The sequence below is a fragment of the Molothrus ater genome, chromosome 1 (genome assembly GCF_012460135.2).
Source record: "Molothrus ater isolate BHLD 08-10-18 breed brown headed cowbird chromosome 1, BPBGC_Mater_1.1, whole genome shotgun sequence".
NCBI lineage: Eukaryota > Metazoa > Chordata > Aves > Passeriformes > Icteridae > Molothrus > Molothrus ater.
Genome location: NC_050478.2, coordinates 96,937,221 through 96,963,581, shown reverse-complemented (window position 1 = coordinate 96,963,581; position 26,361 = coordinate 96,937,221). Strand labels below are relative to the sequence as shown.

The following is a 26,361-nucleotide window of genomic DNA, read 5'->3' as shown; positions in this document are numbered from 1 at the left end:
GCAAAATAACACCTCCTGTGTGGAAAATCATGGGTATTTATTATTCCATAGAGCTCTCAATTTGAGATGCAAAAACCATGAACATAGACAACATCAAACACATTTTCTTTCTCACCCTGTCACATAGGCTTCTCATACACATAGATTTCTCAGACCAAATTAACTTTATGTAAACATATGCAGCTCCATTCTGCATATTAGAGCTGTTTTAAAATTGATCCTTAAGAGTCCACCTACTAGGAAAAAGTGTTTCTATTGCAGAAGGACAAATAGTCTCTAATCCTGCATATGAATTAAGGGATAGGGTAACTCTGCAGGCTGCAATACAACACCAGCACAGCCGGGGTCTCGTCACTGTCCTGCCAAAGCAGCTCAGGCCGTACCAGCACAGCCAGTTTGACCTTCCACATCTTGCCAGCACAGAGAAAATAAAGTCTATTCTGTAAATAAAAGGCGTGTGCTTTGATTGCTTCATTCTTAAGAAAGAACTTAATGATCTTTTCTTATGTTTGTGTGAGACGTTTTTGCAGTTGACATAAATCTCCTCTGTCTGCCTGAGTGATGATTCTTCTCCTCTTCTTTCTCTGCTCTGTATGCCATGAAAATTGGATCTTCCATAACTGTTAGAAGGAGGCTAGAAGAACATTAAAAGGAAGAAAAAGAAAAGAAAAAAAAAGAAAAAAAAATGTTGAAGGACTTTTCTCAAAGCAGCTACTGCTTTGAAGAAGCAGAAAAATTTTTCTTCAGATGCTGATTTATTATTCAGAAGTTTGAAACCATCAATAAAAATGGGGTTTTGTCTTCTTGTTTTCTGTGAATACATTTCAGATCCAAGTCATATGAAAAAAAGAAGTTGCAGCTTGAATATGCTTCCCAGCTCTCTCACATCTGGCCCCTGATAAAGCACCAGTGAAATGCTCCCTTCCCCTCACACACACTTCCCAAGTACTGATGCAGTCTCTCCTATACCCATCTTAAAACATGAATTATTCTGAAGCTATTGACTATGCTAAGAATTAGTCATTTCATTAAGACAAGTGAATTTTACAGCGCCTGCGTAAACTGATATGGAGGAAAGGTGGTTTCTGAAGCAAAAGACTGGTCCCTAACCCTGGTCACTCTAGGAAGAGCTTCATCCCAGTACAAACAGTGACCCAACAGTCAGAATGAGAGAAATCTGCTTTATCAGGACACATTGACAGTGACATTGACAGTGGAGCTTGTCACTGGATCATACAGGAGTGAGATCTGAGAGGAGATAGGTGGAAAGGCAGAGTCTCACATCCACTGTGAAAACGGGGTCTCACATCCACCGTGAAACACTCACTTCCCTAAACACACCCCTGATTAAGGGTGTGAAGGGACAAGACAGAAGCAGTGAAATTTCCACTTCTAAACTTCAGGGCTTGAATAGGATTATTAAGGGGGAAAAAAAAATACTCAGTGTTCCAAAACATAGACTGCTACAATACACACACACACAAAAAAAAGGAGATATACTGAAACATCTATCCTAAAGAATTGTAGTGAAGTGGAACTGGAAAAAACAGATTAGACAAAGAGCATCATACAATATGATTTTTTGCCTTAGTTTTACAAATGATGACTTGAGGAAAAAAACAAAGACACAATTAATAAAAAGGCTATTGTTGTGTTGTGTTGGTATGTTCTGTTCCCCCATGTTTTGTGATGATTCTGCCCTGGTTCTCCCTCCCCTCCCTGCTACTGTCACTTACCCCAGTTCCTCCCCGGTTTCCCTGGAGACCAATGTGTGTTTTTCCAAACCCCTCCCCGGTGGCCTGCCAGTCACTCTCTGCCACCCCCTTTTTCTCTGGAAACTTCTGTGGAGGGCCTGGAGTGCCCGGCGCTGAAGCTGCGAGGCGAGAGGGCAGCAGGGTCGGCCTTCTCGAGCGTCCCGGCAAGCTGGCCAGCACCGCGCGCAGCCCGGGGGGCACTGTCCCACCCTCGGTCTTTGGGACTGCGCCTAAGGAGGGCTGTCAAACCAAAAGAGGTAACTTGTTAATAGCATTTAGAGACTACCAGAGTAGTCTCTAAATGTAGCTGTAAAGCACTAAGGGGTATTAATCAAAAAATAATAAATGGTAGTAATCATATTTTAAAATCGTCAATTTTTCCTGTCTATATAGTTTAAGATTAGACTATAAGATTCAGGGGATATGAAGAGTAGACACAGAAGAGAAAGAGGTTAATAAATATTAACAGGGCAAACCATGAGGAAGCTTCATCTCAACAGGTGACCTTACCCAGATCTGAGTAGAGTACTTTTGATAAAGTATCTGTGATCCTCCTCTTCTTTCTGAAGACATACATTTAGTCAGAAACATAGTGGAGGAAACTGCACCATACATGATAGTATAGTCTAAAATATCTAATTCTAGTATAATCTAGTATAATTCTAGTATAATTCTAGTATAATCTGCTGATATTGCTGACTTTTTCATTGAAACCAATAAATACAATAAAAATACAGGTAGACTTGCAAACTGCAATACGCATGAGATTAGCACTGTATCATAAAAGCCTGAAAACACCCTTTGGTTTGGGGAAACCCTAATATGTTGCCTGAAATTCCAGCTACATCATACATTGTGGTAGCGGAAGGAATACATTTTCTGCTCACTACTTATTTCCTTTGGAAGAAGAGAGATTCTTGATCAGACCACCAGAGATATTCGGCAGGGAATACAGCAAACTTACATAATGGTTTAAACCATTAATTTGGATCCAGCTGTAAATCTGGAACATTAAATCAGAAGACAAAAAATGTTAGAAGATTTAGAAAACTTGAAGATATCACCTGTCCTCTGTGCACAAAATAGGCATAGCAATGCCTAACTTGATGTTGTTCCTGACAAATCACCCTTAACATGCTGTTTGAGCTAATACCACAGTAAGCATTTAGCTGACAAGGGAACTTGAGTATGCCATTTGTTTCCCCAGTGTGAAAAAATGGAAAAAAACCCCAGTAAATGTTACTTTTTCACAGGCTGTAGAAGTGATAGGTTTTTTCAAGTTTAAAATATTGGTGAGAAAATTAAATTTTTTACGTATACCTTTTTTTTTTGGTTCTGAGCGGGATAGTAGGATGAGCTGTTAACACATCCATCCTTACCTGCTTCAGTATATTATGCAAATCGATTTGTTACTCATTTTTTTGTGATAAGCAGTGGTGATGCAGAAGATCAATAAGAAATCTAACACCAAAACAGCAGCAGAAATCCTTTCAGCTAGGTAGGTAATAAACCATTTGTGATCCCAAGCTGCTAAAATATGATTTCAATAAATAGAATTGGTAATTTGTAAAAATATAAATCAGCATGAACTTTTTGTTACAAACTAAGCTGAAAAATCAATGATTATATAAAGACATTATTCCATGACAGCTCATGTCAATATTCAGACTTTACAGCAATTTCCTCATTTCTAAAAAGCCTTTGTTATGCCGAAGCAGCTCTTAACAAAGTTGTGACTCGGATGACCAAAGGTGAGTGAACACAGCACAGTGATATGAAAAAAAAAATGCTATACTTTGAATAATCCTTTTCTATCTCCTTCCCTCCCCAGTGAGAAAGCAGTTCATACGTAAATTACTCAATATATGGTTAATGAAAGTTCTCAGTCTACTTAACAGAATGTTCTTGGCTAACAAAAAGCTGTGAGGAGTGGCTGACACCCCAGAGGGTTGTCTGAAAGCTGCCCTACAGAAGGACCTCAGTGGGTTGGAGAGATGGGCACAGAACTGTCTGGAATTCAATGAGGGCAAATGCAGGGTCCTGGAGAGAAAGGCACCTGGAGAGAAATAGTTCAACACGCCAGTACAGGCTGGGGCTGATGTGCTGGAAAGCAACTCTGCAGAGAAGGACGTGGGGGTCTTGGTGGACAACAAGCTGTGCATGAGCCAGAAATGTGATCTTTTGGCTGAGAAGGCCAATGGGATCCTGGGGTGCATTGGGAAGAGCATTCCAGCAGGTAAAGGGAGGTGATCCTGCCCCTCTACTCAGCCCTAGTGAGGCCACATTTGGAGTGCTGTGTCCAGCTCTGGACTCCTCAATGCAAGAGAGACATGGAGCTCGTGGTGTGGGTCCAGCACAGGGCAACAAAGGAGATCTAGGGGCTGCAGAGTCCCTTTTATGAGGAAAGGCTGGGGAAGCTGGGCCTTTTCAGCCTCGAGAAGGGATGACTGAGAAGGAGACATCATCAATGTCATGGCATCACAGAATCAGCTAGGTTGGGAAAAACCTTTGAGATCATCAAGTCCAACCTGTAAGTCCGTAAGTATCTGAAGGGAGGGTGCCAAGAAAATTAACGAATCCAGGCTTTTCTCAGTGGTGTTAAACAATAGAACAAGAGGCAATGGGCAGAAACTTATGCACAGAAAGATCCACCTGAATGTGAGGAAGAACTTCTTTACTGTGTGAGTGCCCAAGCACTGGGACAGATTGCTCAGGGAGGCTGTGGAGTTTTCCTCACTGGAGATATTCACAGTGCTGTACCATGTGCTCCAGGATGACCCTGCATGAGTGGGGAGGTTGAACCAGTTGAGCACTGTGGTTTCTTCCAACCTGACCCTGTTGGTTCTGTGATTGTAAAGTCAGTCCCATAGGAGACACCGAACAATCATTCAGTATTTCCATGCGCAGCGAGTTATTTTTCAGAGTATCAAGAAGATCATCTCAATGCTCAAGAGATTTTCTGTTCAGTACTGCACGCAATGGTATCAGTTATTTTCTGCTCTAATTAAAAAAAAAAAATCTGTTTTTAACAAAAAATTTTCACAAAAATTTCTCCTGTTATCATCCACCTTTTTTTAATCACCTAGTATCAATGACAGATATCAGGAAACCTGCCCCATTTGTTCTAGCCTAAGTAAAAAGGCTTTCTTTGAAAACTGCAACCTAGGCAGGAAAAGTTAAAGTTATAGTAACTTTGCTTGAAATGCATTGATTTCTTTGGAATGGAGTCATATCTTCAAATGAAACTAAATAACAACCTGTAATAACTAAAGGTAGAGACAGACAAGAAAATGGCTTCGAGGTATAAGCCGATTTATTCTTATAGTGCTCAAGTCTGTGGTGAGGTAATACTAATTTTTTAGGTGAAAAGCATTGGAGAAAAGAACAGAGGTAATATTATCAAAGTCACACAGGTAATCCACAGCTCAAGCTCTCAGCTATTCACTGGTGAATGGGAGCTGAATTCTGTCTTCAGGTGTATTCTCTCTTTAATGTTCTCCTTACTCTACAATGAAACCACAGCTGCCCTGAAGTGTTTCCATTGGGGTAGATAAGTTATGTGCTTAGTTCACAGGCAAAGCAAAGCAATCAGTGTCACTAATGACAGTAATCCCAGCCAACCAACTGCTGAGCCATCACCAGATGGCTTTCCTCTCCAGGATCAAAAAGGTTCACATCTTCTTATCTGGCTGTCCTGAATTCCACATGAGACTTGCTCAGGCATGCCTCTTTAGTATTCATGTGTTCATTGAAAAGGATAACAAAAAATACTGATTACGGAAGAGTCTTATCCTTGAATCCAATGCTATTTTACTGGAAAGAACAAAGAAAGAAAATTCTCTCAGAAGTTTACACTAGTGAAGGTATGTGACACTATTAGAGAAGACTGCCTGATAACACAAACCAACACCTTTTGTGTTATAACCATGTATGAAATCACTCTACTGCAGAATGTTTTCAGCTCATGAGTACTTTAAATGACAGGATGGTTCATATACCTACCTCCAAATTCAGGAAAAATTATAATGTCTTTTTTGACCAGCTGTTATGCTACCCACCAGAGAAAGCTGCTGTCTGTGCCAGGGAGTACTTACAGTAAATCAAACAAACCCCATCCTATAAGTAACAAGGGGAAAAAAAATTAAATATTTTATTTGATTGTCATCAAGGATGGGTGACTCTGGATACAGTTGTGGATTTCAGCAGCATGCCCACCCTTCAGTTTAACTGCTCCAGACTTTTAATTTTTTTTCCGAAGTTTCACCTTCAGTTTTATCAGGTTACGGTTATAATCTCTGAGTTAATGAGTTTGAGAGCTGAGATTATCCACTGTCAATTAAATATGGATGAGAAAAATCACTAGATTATTTTTCTTTTAACTAACAACAACTGAAAGCCCATGTGCCTTTTCTCATTTGAAGTGAGGAAAACCTCCCTTAGGCATTTGTTTTCTTTAACTACACAAAACCTTTTGTAATTACTGACTTTTAACATCCCAGTCAAGATTTTGCAGAAACATGTCAGAGGCTTGTCATGTGTCTCTTTAGTTCTTATGTTCTCAACAAAGGTGTTCTGCTGACAGGAGGTTATTAAGTATATTTTCAGCATCAGTACAATTTCTGTCAAGTATTAGTATTTCCCTGCAAGTTTGGGAAATTTTTTTGCAGGACACATTTCAACCTTCAGTGTACTAACTTTGGTTTTGGAGGAGGAAGCACTGATGGGCCAGAGAGTTGTCTTAGCAAGACATTTGAACTGCTCTGTCAAGACCTTTGTGTATTTTGTCACATGCCTTGCTGGACTGGCATGTATGATATCCTAACTGGGTATCACTGAAATAGTTTACCCCATTGCTGAAAGGCAGAAATCCAGCACGAATGCATTCGAGCCCAGGGAATGGTGGTTGGTTGTGTGGAGACCCACAGAGATGGTTTGATACCTAGTATTTATATTCAATGACTTCGTGAAGGAAGAAGGAAGATAATTTCACTCCTATCCTTGTTCTCCTCACCCCTTAGTTCAGTTCTTATTTTCTGTCTGTGTCCCGTGGCCCAGAAGCCCTGCTGTCTCCTTCCAGCTCTCAAGGAATGTATGATAAACCCCAGTGACGGTACAAGTACTTCCCTGCTTTTCATCTGGATGCTAATGAAGATTATCCTACTGTATTCATCCAGGCTGTGATCTCACCCTGAGCACTATGTGCAGTTCTGAGCCTCATAAATTTAGAAGGAGGTGGAGGTATTTGAATGTGTCCAGAGGAGGGCAACAAAGCTAGGGAAAGGACTAGTACAGCCTGTAATGTAACCCCCTAAACATGCATGTAAATACAACCACTAACCCATTTTTCAGATCTAGTGGGACCACACAAAAACATCTTTCTGTTTTACTTTGCCTAAGAGAACTTGCTACTCTGTTTTCTGCTAAGTGAGAAAAAATTTATTAAATCTCTGAAAACATCTGTGTCTTCAGGAGGGAATAAGTACTTCTCTTAGTACTTCTTAGTACTACTTAGTACTTCTCTTCAGCCCTGCTAATTTTTCATTCTTTTCATATGACATGTCCCATTCTTTCCCAATCATCAACCAAAACAATATGTGGATTGCAAGTCTGCTTCCTTTTTTTCAAAGACTGTCTCAAAGGAAAAAGCGTGGTAAGAAAAGCACGAAAAATGGGTTCAGATGTGGAATCTGGTATCGTGACTGATCTCCAAATTGAAAGAATTTTTAGAAGGAGAGATATGGTGAAGAACGCATCAGAAATTAATCCAAAATCTCTTGAACACATTGTATAAATATGTAATATTTGGCTGTTTCTGTAAGAGTCGTCCAACAAGAACTACACTATTTTACAAATACACTCCTTTTAATGTTCCAGGTTTTGAGGTCAAAAAGTATATGCAGAAGTCCAATTTAACCTGTAAATTCCTGTTTCTGGAAAACAACAGTCACAATATTAGTGGGATAGAGTGGATAAACTTAGTGATACTGAATTAATCTCATGGTTTCATTTTTGCTAGCATTCAAAAACATTAAATGCAGCTTGCTGACTTTTACTGATACAAGAAGTGTTTTCATGATGGACTTGAATATCTATTCCTTCTTCTCTCCCTTTTTTCTTAACAAGAATTCCATGCTGTTTTCTTTGTAAAAATTCATTCACCTCTAGACAAGAAGCATACTGCTTCTTTCTACCATACCACCTCTCAGAATCAGCAGTTGTTGGACTGCCAGCTCTTCTGAAAATAATCCTGTGCTCTTAATACAGCCTTTCACCTAAGATTCCTGCTCTTCAAAAGTTCTTGAGCTCCTCTCAGCAACAGCTTAAAAAAAAAAAAAAGAGGGGTTCTTATCTTTTTTCTTACTCTCTCAACCTAAAACCTAAACAGCAGCTCTCCTGCTCTCCTCCCACCTTCTAGACTCAGTACTTCAAAATAACTCTGGAACTGGATAAGGCGAGAAGAATCACTTCACCCATGCAGAATCACACCAACAGGCTTAAAGCGTTGGAAGAGTTTGGTAGAAAATCCGAGCTGGAGCGTGGCTTAGCTCTAATGCTAAGCCAAAGAAAATGGCATGACTGAGCTGGTAGAACATACACAAAAAAAAAAAAAAATTGTGCAGCAAGTTTCTGGCAGCAGATTGTTTATTCTAGCCACAACTGTTGGATCAAGTAGAGTAAGTCACTCAAGAGTTTGTGAGAGTCTTCACTGTCTGTGCCACAGGGTGCAGTGGGAGCTCATGCCTGACCTGCTGTTTCTCTCCACTTACTGTTTTTTCCATATCACATCAAAAATATTGATTGTATCTTATGAAAAAGTTCCAAACGTTGAAGAGAAAAAATAGTAAATCCTTGATATTTCACTTTCTTTGAAATTAATGAAGACTTAACAAACTGCACTCAATAATAGAGGGTGAAGGCTTAAAAAGGATACAATGGAGTGTTTTCTGAATCATATTGTACTTCATATTCTTCAATGTTTTCATTTTCTTTTCTCCAATAAACAGCCACAACTATGCTACTGTTGCTAGGAATAAAATCAGAAACTGAAGTTGTTTCAAGCATGGAAACTAAACTTTCTACTTTTGGAGAAGAAATATTTTGTATAGGTAGAACTGATAATTCTGAAGGTTACTGGTTTTTTTGCAACTATATGTTTTCATTTTGGTGTTAGGAGTGCTGCACTTAGGAGTTAGAAGGAAATACCTACATTGTTCCACAAATAAGACATGCTTGATTATATCAATATAGTCAAAATATTGAAATTTGAATGTTTAAAATTGTTAGAGGTGAGGACTTTTTGTCCTGTTTTCTGTATTTTTATCACATTCTGCTCATTTTCATGGATTTTTGTGTCAAGTGTTCAAAGTAAAGCAGGTCATCATGGTTTTTTTCCCAAGCATATTCTCCTCTTCTCAATTAACCATATCAGAATTTAAACTGGAGTTTTATTCTGGAGTTTTAGACCATACCACAGCACTGCCAAACACTCATGTATCACCAGGAACAAGGATAGAGCAATAAAAGCTGGACCAAATGCTGCAACAGAAGAAGGTCTGGGGTGGTGTGAGGATTAGATCTTCAAAATGCATTCTATTTCTATAGAGAAGAAGCAAAACCAAGTCTTCTTTTTTTCTAGATGGGGAGGGAGGATCATAACAAAAAATAGAAGTAAAGGTGGAATTAAACCCACAGTTTGAGAAATTTCAAGAGTCTCTTGTCTTGGGACATGTAGGTCCCATTATAAGCAAGCTGTGACAATAGTAACAGCAAAACCTAGAGAGCTTCTCAGCTCTCCATGAGGAAACCCCTTACCTGAATAAGGTGGAGCCCAGTTTACAAATTTCTACACGACAAATACAACTATGAGTGTGGTCTTCGCCTTTTTTGGAGGACAGGTCTCATCCCCAAGACCCTGCAGTATAATGTGCTGATGGGGAATTCTCCTTGAGCCTTCTCTGGGAGAATGCCCACCTCTTCCTGCAAGCTCAGGCTCCCCTTCCAAAGCATCTCCTTCTTGTAAGACATGAGAGAAGCAGCTGAAGGAACTGGGGTTGTTTAGCCTGGAGAAAAGAAGGATCAGAGGAGACCTTATCACTCTCTACAATCTCCTGAAAAGGCTGTAGCCAGGTGGGGGTTGGTCTCTTTTCCCAGGCATCCAGTGACAGGACAAGAGACTCCCTAAAGCTTCACCAGGGGATGTTTTGGTTGGACACCAGAAAAAGGTGGTCAGGCATTGAAACAGTCTGCCCAGGCAGGCAATGAAGCCACTGTCCCTGGAAGTGTTCAAGAAACAATGGGAATGATTTAGTTCACAAGATGGTGCCCAGTCAGAGTTTGGGCTTGATGATCCTGGAGGTCTTTTCCAGTCTAAATAATTCCATGAGTCTATTCTATTCTGTGATTGTTAATATCAAACCAGTTTCTCACAAACAGGTCTAAAGTCCTGCAATGAGATCAGACAAGCTTAAACCCAGCTTACTTTTGAGAAAAGATTTATCATTAACTTTGCTATCTTTTACATGCTGCTACTTGGAATGTGGTATTCAAATAAATCCTCACTTGTTACTGAAGAGTTATTTTATTTGTTTAAAAGTGCTAATGCCTCAGAAGGTCCTATTTTGAAAACATTTACCATTTTCTCCTGTACTTTACCAGCCACAGTAAAATTCATCATATAGTTTTTGTTTCTCCCAGCAGCTACACAGAAGTATATCACAAAGTCAGAGGCTGTAATGTATTGAAAGATAATCCTGGAGTTTTCCTGATCAGAGCAATCCACTGGTGTACATTCTTTGAAATCTAAACCAAAAAGAACTTTGCTTTCCTGATGAGTTGCACAGAATGACAAAATCTACCCAATCTGCTTTAATCCTTTCCCACACCGCTCGCTACACTGAATCTCCAATTTTATCAGTGCAAGTAAAAGCAACATTTCCTCCTGGCTTGGTAAACATGGGATTATTTTGTTTCTCAGACACTTCAAAAGCATCTGTTGAAAAACACAAAACCCAGCAAAAACCTGCTTATAATTAATTCAAGGGAAGTTTAGTATCCACAATTCCATTACAGCAAATATTAATGAAATTGACTTACTGCAGAATGATATTGAAATAATTTGAAATGCTGGAAAATATATTTTTTACTTATCTATGACTTTATTTTTGTGCACGTTTAGACAAAACAGTCTTTATGGAACTCTGAGTCTGTGATGACATGGCAAGCAGTCTATTTCTGTAAACTTTGAGCACATGAATGTTCTGTTAACAGTTTCAGCAAATATTCAGCAGCATAAATCATGGGGCCAATCTAATTAAACTTGGTGTAATCTTGTTCTTCTTTCACACTACTTATAATAAGAAAAAGGTTTGATGTGACCCTCAGGACATGCTTTAGTAAGTTATGTTAAAAGACATTCCAACCTAAGAGCTGCAATTCTCCCATTCACAAAACTCTTATCACCTAAATTAAAAAAAACCAAAAACTTACCTATTCATACACTCTACTTGGGAAAAATATGTATGGTCTGTCTGCCTGCCTGTCTGTGGTATGAAACAAGACTTCCAGACAAATTCAAGACTTCAACCACACAGAAACATTAGATATATCTTAAATAATTTTGAGTTAAATCCCTTTGAGTTACTGTTTTTATTAAGATAATTTACTGTTTTCTACTTAAGAAAATAAATGTTTAAAAGTCTGCCATAGAAAGATTGTCAATTTCTCTGGCATTCACAGCCACTTGATTTCTAAAGTCAGCTTTGTAATGCCTGTATCCCATCATCTAGGATGAGCACTGTCGCCTTGCTGAAGACTTCAATGTTGGAAAAGACTAATGATCACTCTGTTTTTCTTACACCATAAAAGGATCAATCTTTCAAGTTCTTCAATGAGATTTTTTAAATTAGATGTTTTTAAGTGAAAAGTCACTGCAATATATTTTTAATGTGTTTTTCTCTCTCCGTGGCAACAACTGGAATGTAAGTAGGCTACCTAGGAATAAGTGATTCCTGTAGACAGGATGGAGACTCCATTGTGGGAGTCTGTAGCTTCAGAGAGCCTCTCAGTCTCTGTGAAACAGAGAGTGAAAAAGTCTAGCCTGCAATTTTTTATCAATGGAATACAGCACAGAAAAATTACATTCCCTCTGCCTTTGGAGACCTGAAATATGATTAAAATGTTGAAATGTAGAAAGACAAAAGGAACACTGTCTAATGAGTTTACCTAAAATAATTAATGAAGAACTTGAAAATCCATGTAGACTGCAATCAAGGAGATTGAAAGTTAATGACAGCCAAGGACAGAAGAGAGATAAATTCACTAAACCAAACAGAAGGTATAACACAGTGAAGCTAATTAACTCTTTACACAGCTTGCCAAAGACAGCTAAATCTCTATTACTGAAGTTGACTGCAAAGGCTGGATAATCATTTAAGTTATCATGAAAATTCCAGCAAGAATTTACTCTTGAAAGTCTAAGTATTATTAGACTGAATGACTGCTATGATGGGACTCTACACTTATAAAATAGATTCCTTAAAGTGCATTCCCTCAAAATTTACTACATTAAATCAGGTTAATTTTTTTTTCATATACCTTGCAGATACAGATCAGCAGATTCATTCAGATTTGCTAGCAAAGAGGGGTAAATGAAAAAGCAATTAAACCCATCCTCTCCCTGGAACACTGTATTCTTAAAGGTCAGATTCTTTCCTCAGACCACTAACTTCCAGCAACAGCTTGCTTTACAATAGACCAAATATTCCTGCCAAAGAAGTCTTGCCCTTCATTGTGCAGTCTTTGCTCTGGTTTTCCACCAGTAGAGCAACCCTTACTGCTGCCCACATTCCCCTCTGGAGCGTTGACATCTCCCCATCTTCTCCTGGGTACATCCCTGCTGTCCTAATTGTTTCATTACAGTGTCACCCTGAACTCCAGGTGTTTCTCCTATGTAAACATGCAATAGAGGGAATTTTGTGTATGATGATGCTGCTGCCCACCTTGCAGAGCATTTCCCCCTGACCCAAATGATAGGACCTTAGAACAACCAGCCTTCTTCCCTGCTGCTTTGCCATATATTTGCTAGAAAATTGTACATTGCACATACGGTCAACTGGGAACAAAGAGATAAAACATTTCCACCAAACAGATGAAAATCCCTTCTGTCTTAAAATTTATTCTGTGTTAAAATTATCCTGTGTTATATTTGCCAAACAACATATCCCAGTTGCTTGATAGTATATAATATTACAACATTGTCATATACTATAACAGGTACATTACAAAGCTAACATGGCCTTGCAAATTCAGTGAGGATTTTCCATATAGAAATCTTGATACAACTGTATAACTTGCAAGCATACAAATAATAAATGTTATGTTAATAATGAGAACAAGGTACAAACAGCCAAATTAAAATAGAAAGTTTGGAGATTCTTGGCTGCTCTACATTCTATCATGACCATTTTCAAACACAGACATCATGACTTTTTTTTGTTTCTTTATTTGTTTGCATATATATTTTACTTGAATATGTGCAGCAACATTAATGTATTTTCACTCTTGATGAATAATGTAAATATCTCCCCTTATTACAATATGGTACCTCAAACAATTCATATGATTATATAAGGTACAAACAATGGCAAATCAGGCCTACGTAGTTCTAATTAAATCATCTAAGTACGCTACAGTATTCCAGGCTTTTGTTTTAAGCAATTGTCCCATTTTATTTTGACAGCAGCTTCAGCATAGTTCTTTCATCCTCCTTCTCCTCTGTTCAATCACTTACTTTATTTAGCACCTTTCTAAACACAGTTTCTTTGCTTTCAGCCTGGTATGTGTGGGATGAAAACCTCCCTCTCCCAGAAGCCCTTCTACGGGAAAAAAATCACACCCACACTCCTTCACCCCTGCATGGCTCCGGGTGACACGCCACGTGTGAGCTTTTCAGAAATGTTAAATAAAAATTTATCGTTGCATTTGATAAAAATAGACTCTGCCTTCTGCTGCTCATGCCAGACACTGCCACTGCTGTCTGCTCTGCCCATGGTCACATCATCTCGCTTCCTGAACAGAAAGTAGGAGGAGGTGGCAGCACTCAGGATAGGTCCATAAGCCTCTCCTTAGAAGGGAAGTGCTCACATGCTTGTTATCCTCCACCAGCCTCTTTTGGCAGCATGTTAGCTCATCATATTTTGCCTATGCCTATCTGATATAAGGTATTTAGAGGAGAAAAAACTACAAGATTTCATATTTTTAAAATATGTTATCTTCCAATATTTTTCTTGGAAAGCAAATATCAGGAATATAGAAGCATAGAAGAGTGTAAAGAAACTGTCCAAGATTTAAAAAATCAAGCAACTAAACTGAAATTCTACAGCAGGGAAATATTCGAAGTTGAGAAAATCTTCTGAAGGAATAATAAAATAATGGTATAATTTCTCCCCATCCCCTCCTACCCCTGCTACAAACACTTAGAAGTCAAAATAACTCTTATGTGAGTTTAGTCCCCATTCATTGGTAGAGATTTTCAGACTTTCTCAGTTTTTTCATTTTTGTTTGGTTTGGGGTTTTGTTTTTGTTGTTGTTGCTGTTGTTTTGGCCTCCACTGTTTAGTTGATACTGTTTCTTCAGAGATTCTTTCATTCCCTTAAAAAGTAATGCTCTCTATCAGAAATAACTAATGACTTTAGCAAACTTTTCAAAACTGCAAAGCTATCTCAGCTCTACAGCAGAGAGGTTCCTAGGTGCCACTCGGTTTGCTGAAGCTCCACACACAAACAGAGTTTTCTTCTTCTGCTTGTAATAAGCAGTGACAAAAGAAAATAATTGCACACGAAAAGGAGGCTTAAAATTTTAGGAGGACAAACTTTCTCTGGGGCTCTTCTTTTCACCATAAAATCAATTTTCAGAAGAGAAAATATTTTGAGTGACCTTTTCACCCTTCCTGAATAGACTAAATAAGACATTATATTTTGCTCCTAAACTAATGTCTTCCAACTGTATTAGCACATACTACGATTTTGTTAAGTTTCTAAAAACACAGGTCCACCTTTTTTTTTCAGTTTAAATGAGTTACTGACACCAGTTCTACAATTAGACCAGAAACCAGCAGTACTGCATTTTACTAATAACAGCTGTTCAGATCATGAAAGTTGAAATGAAAGTATTTATACTCCTGTATCCTTAAAACATACCTTTAAATATACATTAAATCATATTGTGAAAAATTTGGTGACTCTTTTTCTACAAATTATTAATTCTGCATTATAAACTAAACATTGAGCACAAAATTGTAATTCACTTGCCAACTGCAGTTATTTGTATATATTCTATTTTTGTTGATTTTTTCCTGTTGCAAGCTGAACTTTAGTTGCCTAGAATGCAAGAAAAGGGAGAAGTCAAAGAGAGGGAGGGAGAAAGTACAGTTCTAATAAGAATGAAAAAATCATTCTTTCTTCAGGTACAAACAGTTATGAACTTCCAGCAAGGAGAATTTGGTTGCTGGGGAAGAAGTTATCTCTTAAAATCATATAGAGCACTATGACAAGATTTACCTGCAGAAGGGTCTTGAAGATCTGAGAGGTCAGATTTCCAGATTTTCATCCTGTCCAGGAATTTCATTGGTTCAGGATGAAGAGAATTTTAGCAGCAACAGGAGTTCAGTGAGCAGACAGGAGTTAACGCCGGCCACTGTGCTCAGCCTTCACCTACTGCTGATCGGCTGTGCTGTCTCACAGGGGCAAAAGGGAGAGAAATGCTGTGCTGAGACACTGCATGTCACAGCCTGCACGTGTGTGTGTGTGTGTGTGTCTGTGTCTGTGTGTCTGTGTGTGTCTGTGTGCATTTGTGCCCAGCTACTCGCACCTGCCACAAGGCTCTTCAGGGCTGTCCAACAGGCAGAGCAGAGGATGGCACAGTTGAAGCCACAGAGAAGAAAACAGGGAGGGGAGAGGGGAAGAGAAGGGGTGTGAAAAATCAGGCTGGATCCTAAGGGTGACTATCGGAACCAATGTTTCTCAAGAGTGAAAGCTACAGGTACCAAGGCAAAGGGTCCAAAGTGCCAAGGGCAGGGTACAAACCCAGTCTGCCCAGCCCCAGAAGTGTTATAGGACAGGAGTTGAGCATGGGGACACACTATGGGGAATTTGCTGTCTCACTTCTCAGATTCATTGAATGGATTGTTTTATGGGTTGAAAATATACTGGTGAAGAAAGAAATGCCTAATTTGTTTCATAATAAGTTTGTTATGCAGCTTGGTACCTGGTAGGAAAACAGAAAAAAATCAATAAATCATCAGTATTTTTTAGTAAAAGTTTTCTTCACATTTCTTTTTGTCCTTATTAAGTTATAAATTCTATTCCTGTCTTACAGGCCAGCTGAAAGAGAGGTTCATCATTAGAAATATATGCAGCTGCAGAAGCTTTTGAAGATAGGAACATTTCAGACATCTACATCTACATAGTAATCACCTGTTAGTGATTTCCTTTGGAGTATTTGGAAGTTTAAATATCTGAATCTGTAACTCCTTTTATCCTCTGCTTTTTATCTGCCTATGTTAATTCAATAAGTTAACTTGTATTTCCCCAAATAAAATATTATTCCATCTGTCCTAGACAAAACTATCTCCTTAACTGTGAACACTTTAAAGCTGTCACTGTAGACTTTCTATTTTCCCATGGAATTCCATCCTGGGATGATTTCCAAATTGCATTATTCTCAAAATTTCATCCATTACATTTACTATGTGGGGAACAAAAAACAAAGTTACAAAACTCTTGGATCTGGATTTAGCTACTGGGTGTCAGAGCAGTTATGTTGGATAATAGAGATAATACCATACTTTATTGAAATTGAATTTCCAAGTGGTGGCTGCAGTGGCATAAAATTATGGAGGAGTAGCTGAGAAGATGAAGTATTTTTGGTTTATGGAGGTAGCAGAATACTTGCCCTCAAAAAAAGTGTTTAACCCATTAGATTCCACTTGTGCCCCCTTGGCATTTCCCTGCTTGTGTAGGCATAATTGGAATGATGACCCTCGTACCCTGTTTTCTTGTTTTCAAGGTGTTTCCTGTCCATCTAATTGCACACGTTTTTCCTGTCAGCCCAGTCCACTGCTCGCTCACAGTGGGTCGTCATCTCGCTTTCCTGTTGGAGCTCCCCTCACCAGTCTGTTGTCAAGGATGCTTTTCTCCTCTGTCCTCAGGCGGATCCTGTCTCTTTCTAGGATTCCTTGATCAATAAAAGAGCCCATGGTGATAAAAGGCAACTTGTTCTTAACACCAGCCATGCAACTCAGTCCTGGCCCATGGACTTGTCCTTTTCTTCCCAGGACTTTTCCCTTCCTTAGCAGAATGAAGAAGACACCACCTAAGGTGCCTGTGTCCTTGATCACCATGATGTGCTTCAGATCTCTCCTGGGCTGATCTTTGGTGTCCATGAGAAAAAGAAGCAGGGCAAGCCTCAGCAGTCTCACTGCAGCACTCTGAGGTCTACCCTGGCAGCAGCAGATCTCCCCAGAGAGCAGGATGTGCCAGCAGATGAACAGACAAGACGTGAGGGTCATCCCCAAACTATCACAAAACAGATAAAGGTCAGGTCATAGCCATAGCAGCCATCTGACACATGTTCATCAAAGCAGTGCTCGTATGGAACATAAAAAACACACCTTCTCATTTTATCTTACTTTGGTAAAAGCACAGCAGTCCTCATGGGTACTGAATACTAAAATTTTTTCTTTAACACAGCACATTCCAATGCAAACAAAGTAACCAAGAGTACCTAATAGCATCATTATTCTTAGTAACTAACTGAATGTTCAGAATGTTAAGAATTAAAAGAAGAAAAGAATTAAAATAAAAAAAGGAGAAAAAGTAAAAAAATCTCCCCAGAGATGAATAAAAGGATCTGGATGCTCTGATTGCTAGCCAGATAATATTGAAAATGTTATCATGTTTTCTGTTTCCAAAAGACAAATTTTCTCAGGTATGTCAACAGAGAGTTACATACAAGACAAAGGAGATATTTTTCTGCTTCCTTTAGAAGTGGTAAGACCTTAAATGGAGTATGCCTTCATACTATTTCTCTTATTAAAATAAGGTTTTACACAAATGGGAGAAAATTCAGATGAGAACAAGAACTGATTAAATTTAGAATCATGAACTGAGAAGAAAAGCTGAGAGAACTGTGTTTGTTTAGCACAGAGGTATTACAGAAGCACAGAATCATAAATGTCTTGGGTAGGAAAGGACCTTAAAAATGGTTTCATTCCAACCCCCTTGCAGTGGGCAGAGACAAATTCCACTGAACCAAGTAGCTCAGAGCTCCTTCCAGCCTGACATTGAACATTTCCAGAGATGGGACATCCACAACTTCTCTGGGCAAAAAAATGAAGGATGAAGGCTGGTAACATGACACTTTCTTTCTCTTTTTTTTTTTTTTTCAGAGAACAACGATTAATAAAGTCACTATTAGCCAAGAGATATCTAGGTTAGATATAATGGGAAAAAATCTCCTTGTAAGGCTGGTTACATGCTATAGTATGACCTCACAAGAGTTTTATGCATGCATTTCCAACATGGGAATTTCTCAGACACATTAAGGATATGCTTCTCCTGCCTCAGAAGGCATAGATGGATGAGACAAATTTGGAATGTCTCTTCCAGCCTGAGTTTTCCACAATTCCATAACTGCTTTTGATCTAAGCTTTTCCTTAGGAAAGGAAGAGGAGATATCTCTTGTACTCCCAACAGGGCTGGCTTGGTTTCTGTCCTTTTAGCGTTTTATAGTGAAGGGGCATCCAATCTTTAGTTCATCATAAAAGATTAAAGGTAAGAAAAGCAGCATTTAACAGGTCAATAATCACAGCAGAAGTGTGAAAAAGGCATCTTCACTTGTCTCCATCTTCTTGCTTTCTAATTAGGTGCTGACAATGTGGCTGACACCGTGTAAGATACAGAGATAATTCTGGCTCTGGGGAGCTCAGCATCTAAGAGCCAAAGAATGAAGGCCCCTCTGGATTAGTTCTTGCTTCCATGTGCTTTAAAAGTCTGATAATTTTTCACTGTAGACCTATGAATCACATTCTAAATTGAGACAGAGATAAATAGAAAGCAAGTTATTTCAGGTGAATAGGGACTTGAAAAAAAGCTATGCAACGTGCTGCTTTTGGCAGGCAGAAGAGCATTAATATAGAAGTAAGTGCTGAGTGGCATGGATATCATCACACTAGCCAAGAATAGAAAAGCTCTGTCTCTGCTATCACAGAAGAGGTTGATCACTCTATTTAAAAATTTGGAGTACTTCATGGTACATCTGGCATTTAAATACTCTATTAATGAACTTCCATTCTTATTCTGAGTTCCTAGCAAAACACATCCCCTGAGAAAATGGTCCATTTTCACTGATTGACAGAAACAACAATTGACCCACAAATTAAAAACCCAAAACCCCAAACCCGACAATTCCCAATTAAAGAACAGGGGAAAAAAAAAAAAAAAAAAAAAAAAAAGGGGGCAGAACCCATCCCCCAGTCCCCCAAAATCAACAAAAAACCCCAATGAATTATGCAAGTCTGATTAATTCACACTGTGGATATAAAAGCCACTACATCTAAATATTTTTTTCTGATTCTACTCAGAGCATAGCATGGAAATTTTAGAGTCAAACTAACACTATTTTAACACCTAACCAAAATAAAATTCCTGAGAAAATAAACATAGTTTTCCAAATATATAGAAATTCTTGTTAAAATTAACAGTTCTGAAAAGGCAAACACAAACACAGGACAAAAATATTGCAGGTAATTATAACTTCATTTGTTTTAATGTAAATAAACATGCAACACTGTTCTGCCATAAAGGACAGTTTTTAATCAGTTTATATATCATATAATTTTTCACTACTGAAGACTTCCAACTTTCTATCTAGATGTGTAGCAAATGCATGGTACATAGTAGATCAATATCAGTTTATGATCTCTCTAATGATATTTATTATATTTTATATTTTAAGTTAAATTTGTATTGCAAATTTGCTCATCGTCCATTTTAAGATTTCTGATCCAATTTTAGCTGATTGAGTTGTGCATCACAAAGATCTTTGCAAGTTGTTCAATCATTTCTGCTTCTGTTAAATTTGAAATAATCAACATCCCAATTACACTTCAATGAAATCTTTAAAACCTTAAACTCAGGGCCTACTGCATTTTGAAGCAATGCAGCCTAGAGAGCTAACTATTAATAAGGCCAAGAGGTTCTGGAAGGAGGTGTGAAGCACATGAAGCCAGATGAACTTACCAGTACTTCTCAATGCAGCATGAGTCAGAGGATAGTTTGTGGTTGTGTAGGAGGCATTAATGTCGTGGTCTGGAAATGGGAAAATTATTGCACTGAACAGCAGCTGACAAAGAAAATCTTCATGCTTTCAATAAGGGCAAGGTAGAAAAGGGTAAGATTATCATTATGGGCAATGACAATAGGAAGTTCTAACCAAGCAGTAATGGTACATAATGTATCATCACAGATATGAGAGTGCAAGAGGAAGAAAGTTTTGTGTAGTTTCTGTACAGGGAGCTTAAAATATATCTGTCAAGTTCAACAGAGCCCTGGACCTGGAAGATATTTCGCATGTAAATTATCACTAATTTATTTTGCCAGATTGGGAACAAGACAGGAATACACTTCAGGTTTGAGAATTCTTAAGTTCTAGATGCACAGATATTGATGGAAATCATATTTTAAACCCAATATTTGTCTGTTGACATCTTAGCTTTTCTGTTTATATGCCCTTATTATAATGCTCCATGAAGTCAAGTACAGCTGAAAAACAACAGACTAAGATGTTTAAGGCAGATATGTAGATGACATGAAAAAAACTGAATTTCCTGGCCAGAATAATTCCTTAAACTCTTTTTCTGTAAATTGATACTTTATTCGTACTTTTTAAAAAACCATCACAGATGAGTGACTTTTGTACTGATGGCTTTAACAGAGCAGAAGGGAACCAAAGGATTAAGGACAGGTCTGGAAAAGGATAAAGTAAATAAATGTATCCATACCTCAAGTGGACAGAGGTAATCAAATACCGGACAAACCAGAAAAAGACAATGCACATGATGTAAAGAATAAAGGAAATTTCCCAATACTTCTTCCAACACTTTTATAAATTAAAGTCATTCAATGTTTTCTTTTTATGTTCTAAAGACGGTAGAAATATTTTTTCACTGTATACCTTTCTTTGCAAAAGTTAATAGTTTAAAACAAAAGAAAGAAGGATTGCAGGAATTCCTGCTGCTGCTTTGCTGCTGTTAGATATGTGTCTGGCAACTGGTGAAATGTCACTGTTGTTTAATGTGTTTTGAGTGGTCACCTGGGATGAAAAGTAAAAGATGTACCTCCATACAGCCCTGTCCAATGGACTGTCCCCGTGCACTGCTCTCTTCCATTTGAAATTTTAAAAAAATTAGTTTCAACATCTGCAGCTTCAAATACCTTTTCTTCCAGTCAACAAGTGCATGAATTAACATCTCTTCAATGATCAACGATTCCTGTGTGATGTCTTCAATTGTAATGCTTCTTCTCTTAATAGTGACTTCAATCTCTGCTTCTCACATTTTATACTGAACTTGAAATCAGTCTTCAGACATACATCCCTAAGCATTGTACCTAAGAAACTACAGATCACTTTTAAACTGTTCATTAAGAATGATGGAATAAAGATACTGACTATTCTTACATAATCAGTGTATCTTAGAAAATATGTAAAGAATTTTCTCTGAAAGTAAGTGTTTTGTCTGCTTAGTGCAGGAGGATTTGTGATTGTGACTCATATAATGTGGGAACATTGAAGATAAAAAAAGTCCCTTGAATTCAGTTCTGAAAACTGTTGGATATATGCTCACTCTGCAAGGAGGAAAAAGAAAAAAAAAAAAGAAGCCTCAGATTCACCCAGCTGGCAAGCATCTTCCTGTGGGATAACTAGAGTGTTCTTTACCCATACATTCATGTGTAAAAGAGGCAGCACGAACTCTCAAGTTCTTCCTTTATGGTGCAGGATTTCAGCACTGCATCCACATGTAAGAATATCCTGTAGCTACATAACCTGTCAAGTTTCTGATATAATATCCTGAATATTATTTCTTTTCTGTCAGTCTGTTCCAGTAACTGCTTCAGTCACTGGGCATAAAGAAAGCATGGATAACATTGTGCAGTCTGCAAGAGTTCTCTCTCACCTATGTCACAAATTCCATAGGAAACCTTCAGCCGAAATTCATGGCAAAAGAACAATATATGTCTATGATTTTATTATATATTCTGATAAATCTCCAGGAATAAGTTAAGACCTCATCTAGTAAAAACAAAAATAAAAAATCTATCACTAGAATTATTGCATCAAAAAATTTAATATAAGTGGTGATTTATCACCAATTCTAGGGTCTTCCATCTACCAACAAGGAGGACAGTACATCAAGAGATCTCTGTAATGAGAGTTATAGTCTCCTGTGTCTCCTAGGATCTCAGATCCTTATGCCAGTTCAGCCATCATTTTTCTTTTTTTTTCCTCACTTTTTTCCTTGATTGAAAAAGAGCTGTGTTCACCCCACCAAGACCATGGTGGGGTGAATTGCTGTTCTGAGACCAGAGACTGAGCCACAAGAAGAGTCCTAAGGAGAGTTTCTCCAGTACTGTTTTGAAACCTCAGACACTATAAATCTGTTGTGGTCTCTTATTCATTCAATATATCTTTACTCCACATGAAAGAGTGCAACCACCACAGACATTCTTTTTATGAAGACACCTTTACTTTAAAGGAAAATAGAGATATTGTCAAAATACTAAGAAAAACATGCTAAATGGTTTTCAAAAACCTGATTTCTTTCTTCTCTTTCTGCTTTGGTTTTGAAAACCAAGTCATGATCCCCAGCCTTTTTTAATGTCTTGATCTTGTAGTGTCAGGGTTTTGTTACCACGTGAGTTTCTGGATTTAGAGGCACTGCTGTCACCACTGGATACAGCTTGAAATCTTTACTTAGACTCACGCTAAATTTACTCACTTTGTATTAGAACTTTTAAAAACTCTACAAAGAACAAGGGAAAGCAGAATCAGACTCCTGAACTCTGTTGATTACCAGGAATGAAGCATTAGAGCAACTTGGAAAAGATTGAGTGCAGAAACATTCATTGTTTTGCAAGACAGTAAAAGTTAACCCAAGATACTTTATTCAAATTTATGTAAATGCCAGCAGATATGATTGACATGTGAAGAACATTTCACATTTAGTCTAGTTAAGAAGTCTCCATCATAAGCATAATGCCATATGGCATTATTTCATTTATTTCTGCTATTTCCTTTCAATGGAAATTTTGAAAGCCAGTCATATATTCTACATCTATAGGCTGCTGTCAGCTTTCATTGAAGTATGCACTGCAGATTCCTCAATGGCATAGTTACCTGCCTAAGTTGGTGCTGGAATGTCTCTGTGTCCAACAGTAACAGGTCATTATAAATAAATCCTAACAATTTTCAATGCCTTGCTGGCATGCTTTAAATTATAAACCAGGCTTCAGTTTTGATTGACACAAAAACCTTAATAATACTTACTTAACTTCACTGTGCCAATTCATAGAGCAAGCTTAAGTTTCATCTTGAATATATGAAAAAGTTACACACACAGTTGCATGGTTTTTCAGGCACACACTTCACAACTTTAGCTCAGCCAATCTATATTTAAAACTGAAAACATGAATTACAAAGCATTAGACACATGCAAATCACAAGAAAAAGAAATTAGTCTATTAAATTTTTGTTGATTAATTGAAGAAGAAGAAATGGATTTTGCAGTGAGTTGTTTATTTGTCTGGAGAACTGTAGATAAATTAACGCTTTTAGAAAAGTAATGTCTATTGGGAATCAATAATCAACGTATAACTCCAAACAAAAAAACCCACACTGTAATTGGAAAAAGTTTAATTACCTATAAAAGGATCATTATTGTATGTTGGCCAGATTTCTTTATTCCATGAAAAAAGATACCTTAAAAAGCATTTACTATACCAGGACCCCAATTATTTTTTATGTGAATCTTTTAGAACAAGATTGATACACATTAAAATATGAGACTAACACTCAGCTTTCTCAATACTCTTACCCTGGTGCAGATAAAAAAAAAGACTTTAAAGATGAACATCAATGTCCTAATTTTACAGTTTGGAAGACAAGAAAAAATAGGTATCTGGTGTCAGCAGCAAGCTAAAATACTGTCTGCATGGATATGAATTTTACTGTTTATTTAGTCTCAGCAACATGTTGTCCAGGAGTTAAAATACTTGGTACTGACAAAGGTGCTGGTAAAGTAAGATAAAGTCTGACTGAAAACAGTTCTACTATGACTACTTCATAAATAAATACATTCTATAGACTCTGGTTTTAATAACATATTTCATTTGCAGTGTAGATTAAAGCTGTAATATTTATCTTTACTGGCAATACACTCCATTTTCCTCAGATCAGATCATGTTTATACATATCTACCAGGAGCTGAACAGGATTGTTCTCAGAAATCTTGATTCTTTAAATGGAAAAGGATTAATTTCTATTCAAAATCATTGCCTACCTTTGTAGTTGATTTAAATAGACATACTTGAAACATGAGGGGTTTGCTGTTGATTAAGGTTTCATTTTTAGCGTGCTAAAACCAGGAGAGAAATCCCACATGCTGAGAATACTAAAACCTACAGAATCATTTCCAAGAAAACTTACCTCTGCTATTAAATCCACTTTTTGTGTGATTTACAGGGTACTCAAATCTGTAAGGTGATTGCCTAATAGAGGTGCTGGACAGAAGAGGATCATTCCACATGAAGGTGACTGCCTTGTTTCTTGCATCATTTCAGATTAACTCTAGCAGAGGCATCCAGGAACAAACAGCTGGTATCAGTGCTGCCTTGGCCAGAAAAAAGACTACAAGAACTTCCAGACCTCTACTGCATCTAACTTCCAGAATTATATAGAAAATGGACCCAATTGAGTATAAGGGCTTTGCATTGCCAGAAGTCAGGTGGGGTTGAACCAAAGAGATCTGTTTTACCTGCCTTTCAAATGCTAGGAACAGAAATTTCCTTTTGATCCTTATTTCCTAGCTGGGAAATACAATCAAATGTTGAATGGCATCTCTTTTCACTCAGGGGAATGGGAAAGAAGAGTATAAATTTTCTACATTGTGACAACCAAATCAACAAAACAATAAGGCCAATTGCTTATTTTTTAAAGGTTATTCTGTCATATGTACATAATGATTCTTCTAAGTTTTCAGTTGACCCATGTTGATTAGGCATGCATGGAAAATTACTAGAAAAGAGTTCTTTCTCCTCTTAGTCATAGGAGTGAAAGGGAAACCAAATGGGATGAGTGGTTAGGTAATTACAGGGTTTTTGGAAAGTACATGGACAGCTACACAGAACATACATGGGCATAGAGAGATCTTTTTCTTCCTTCTTCCCTTTTCCGTTTTTTAAAAAAAAATCTCTTAAAGAAAAAGTTGCAATGCCAGATGCTCCTTGAATTGGCATAGATTTCTGTCTTGCATATATCTGAAATTTTAAAAAAATGAGATATTTGATGACCTGAGTAGTTTCTATTACCTTTTTCAAAATTCCATCTGGATTAGTTACAATGGAGAAAATGTTGGGTATAATGGAGACCATCATCTTCCAAAGTGCTCTTGATGAAGGGCATTATTTTCAAAATAAATTCTTCTATTGTATTTGTCTTTGATATGTATGCCATAGATTGGATTCAAGACAGCTGTATTTTCTCTAAGAGTTACATTAAGTTTCATCCAGGATGTCTGGATTATCACAGCTCTTTTTTTCTGGATATATGCGCTGCATTTTCACTTTCTCAGTAAGCTTTGCAGATGAATCTGCAAACTATGCTTCCATGTTGGCTAAAGCACACACAGAAATTCAGTTTCAGTATTAACATAACTGAAAATTAGATTCATAGAGAAACCCAGAAAAAACTTTGGTACCACTACAAGCAAAACTCTGCAAAAAAAAATTTGCTGAAAAAAACCCCAAAACCTACGAATTATTATTACTTTTAATTTGTGAATGTGACTGAACTGTTAAAATTTGTCCAAGCCCCACTAGTGAATTTTGATTATATCTGCTGTGATATGATAAAAAAAAAAAAAAAGATGCAAACTAGGAATAAGAAAGCAACCTTACTTCCACAAAGCTGCAGGCCAATAATAAAAAGAACTGTGTAGTCCCTTTCAAAGAATGTGGAATCAGTGACTACAGTGTGACATGATTTTATTCAATCTCTGCACATCTAGTGCCCCCCGACAGGATATTTTCACTTTTGGAATATGAAAAACACCATGTACTTCTTACTTTCACATTCTGAGAAACACCAAGTTGGAGGCCTCAGTGCAGTTGCATCAGAAATTGTCTAATTCCCACCAAAATCGATCTCAGAATAAAGTTTTCATTACCAATGAATCTATTGCAATATGCATGGATACTATAATAAGTGATGAAGCAGAGATCTTCAGGGTTTATCACCAGAAGAAAACACAAATTTTCCAGGCTATGTATCCAAAATG

General features: G+C 37.6%; 1 protein-coding gene across 1 annotated transcript; it reads right to left on the bottom strand.

The window, feature by feature from the left end:
• Positions 1–208: 208 nt before the first annotated feature.
• On the bottom strand, positions 209–25,693 carry CD226 (CD226 molecule). The gene is given in 10 exon segments (XM_036395892.1): positions 209–634; positions 1,737–1,984; positions 2,265–2,319; positions 3,172–3,284; positions 10,407–10,566; positions 10,568–10,751; positions 25,377–25,444; positions 25,446–25,488; positions 25,490–25,623; positions 25,625–25,693. Coding segments are annotated over 10 exon segments (1,500 nt in total).
• Positions 25,694–26,361: the final 668 nt, after the last annotated feature.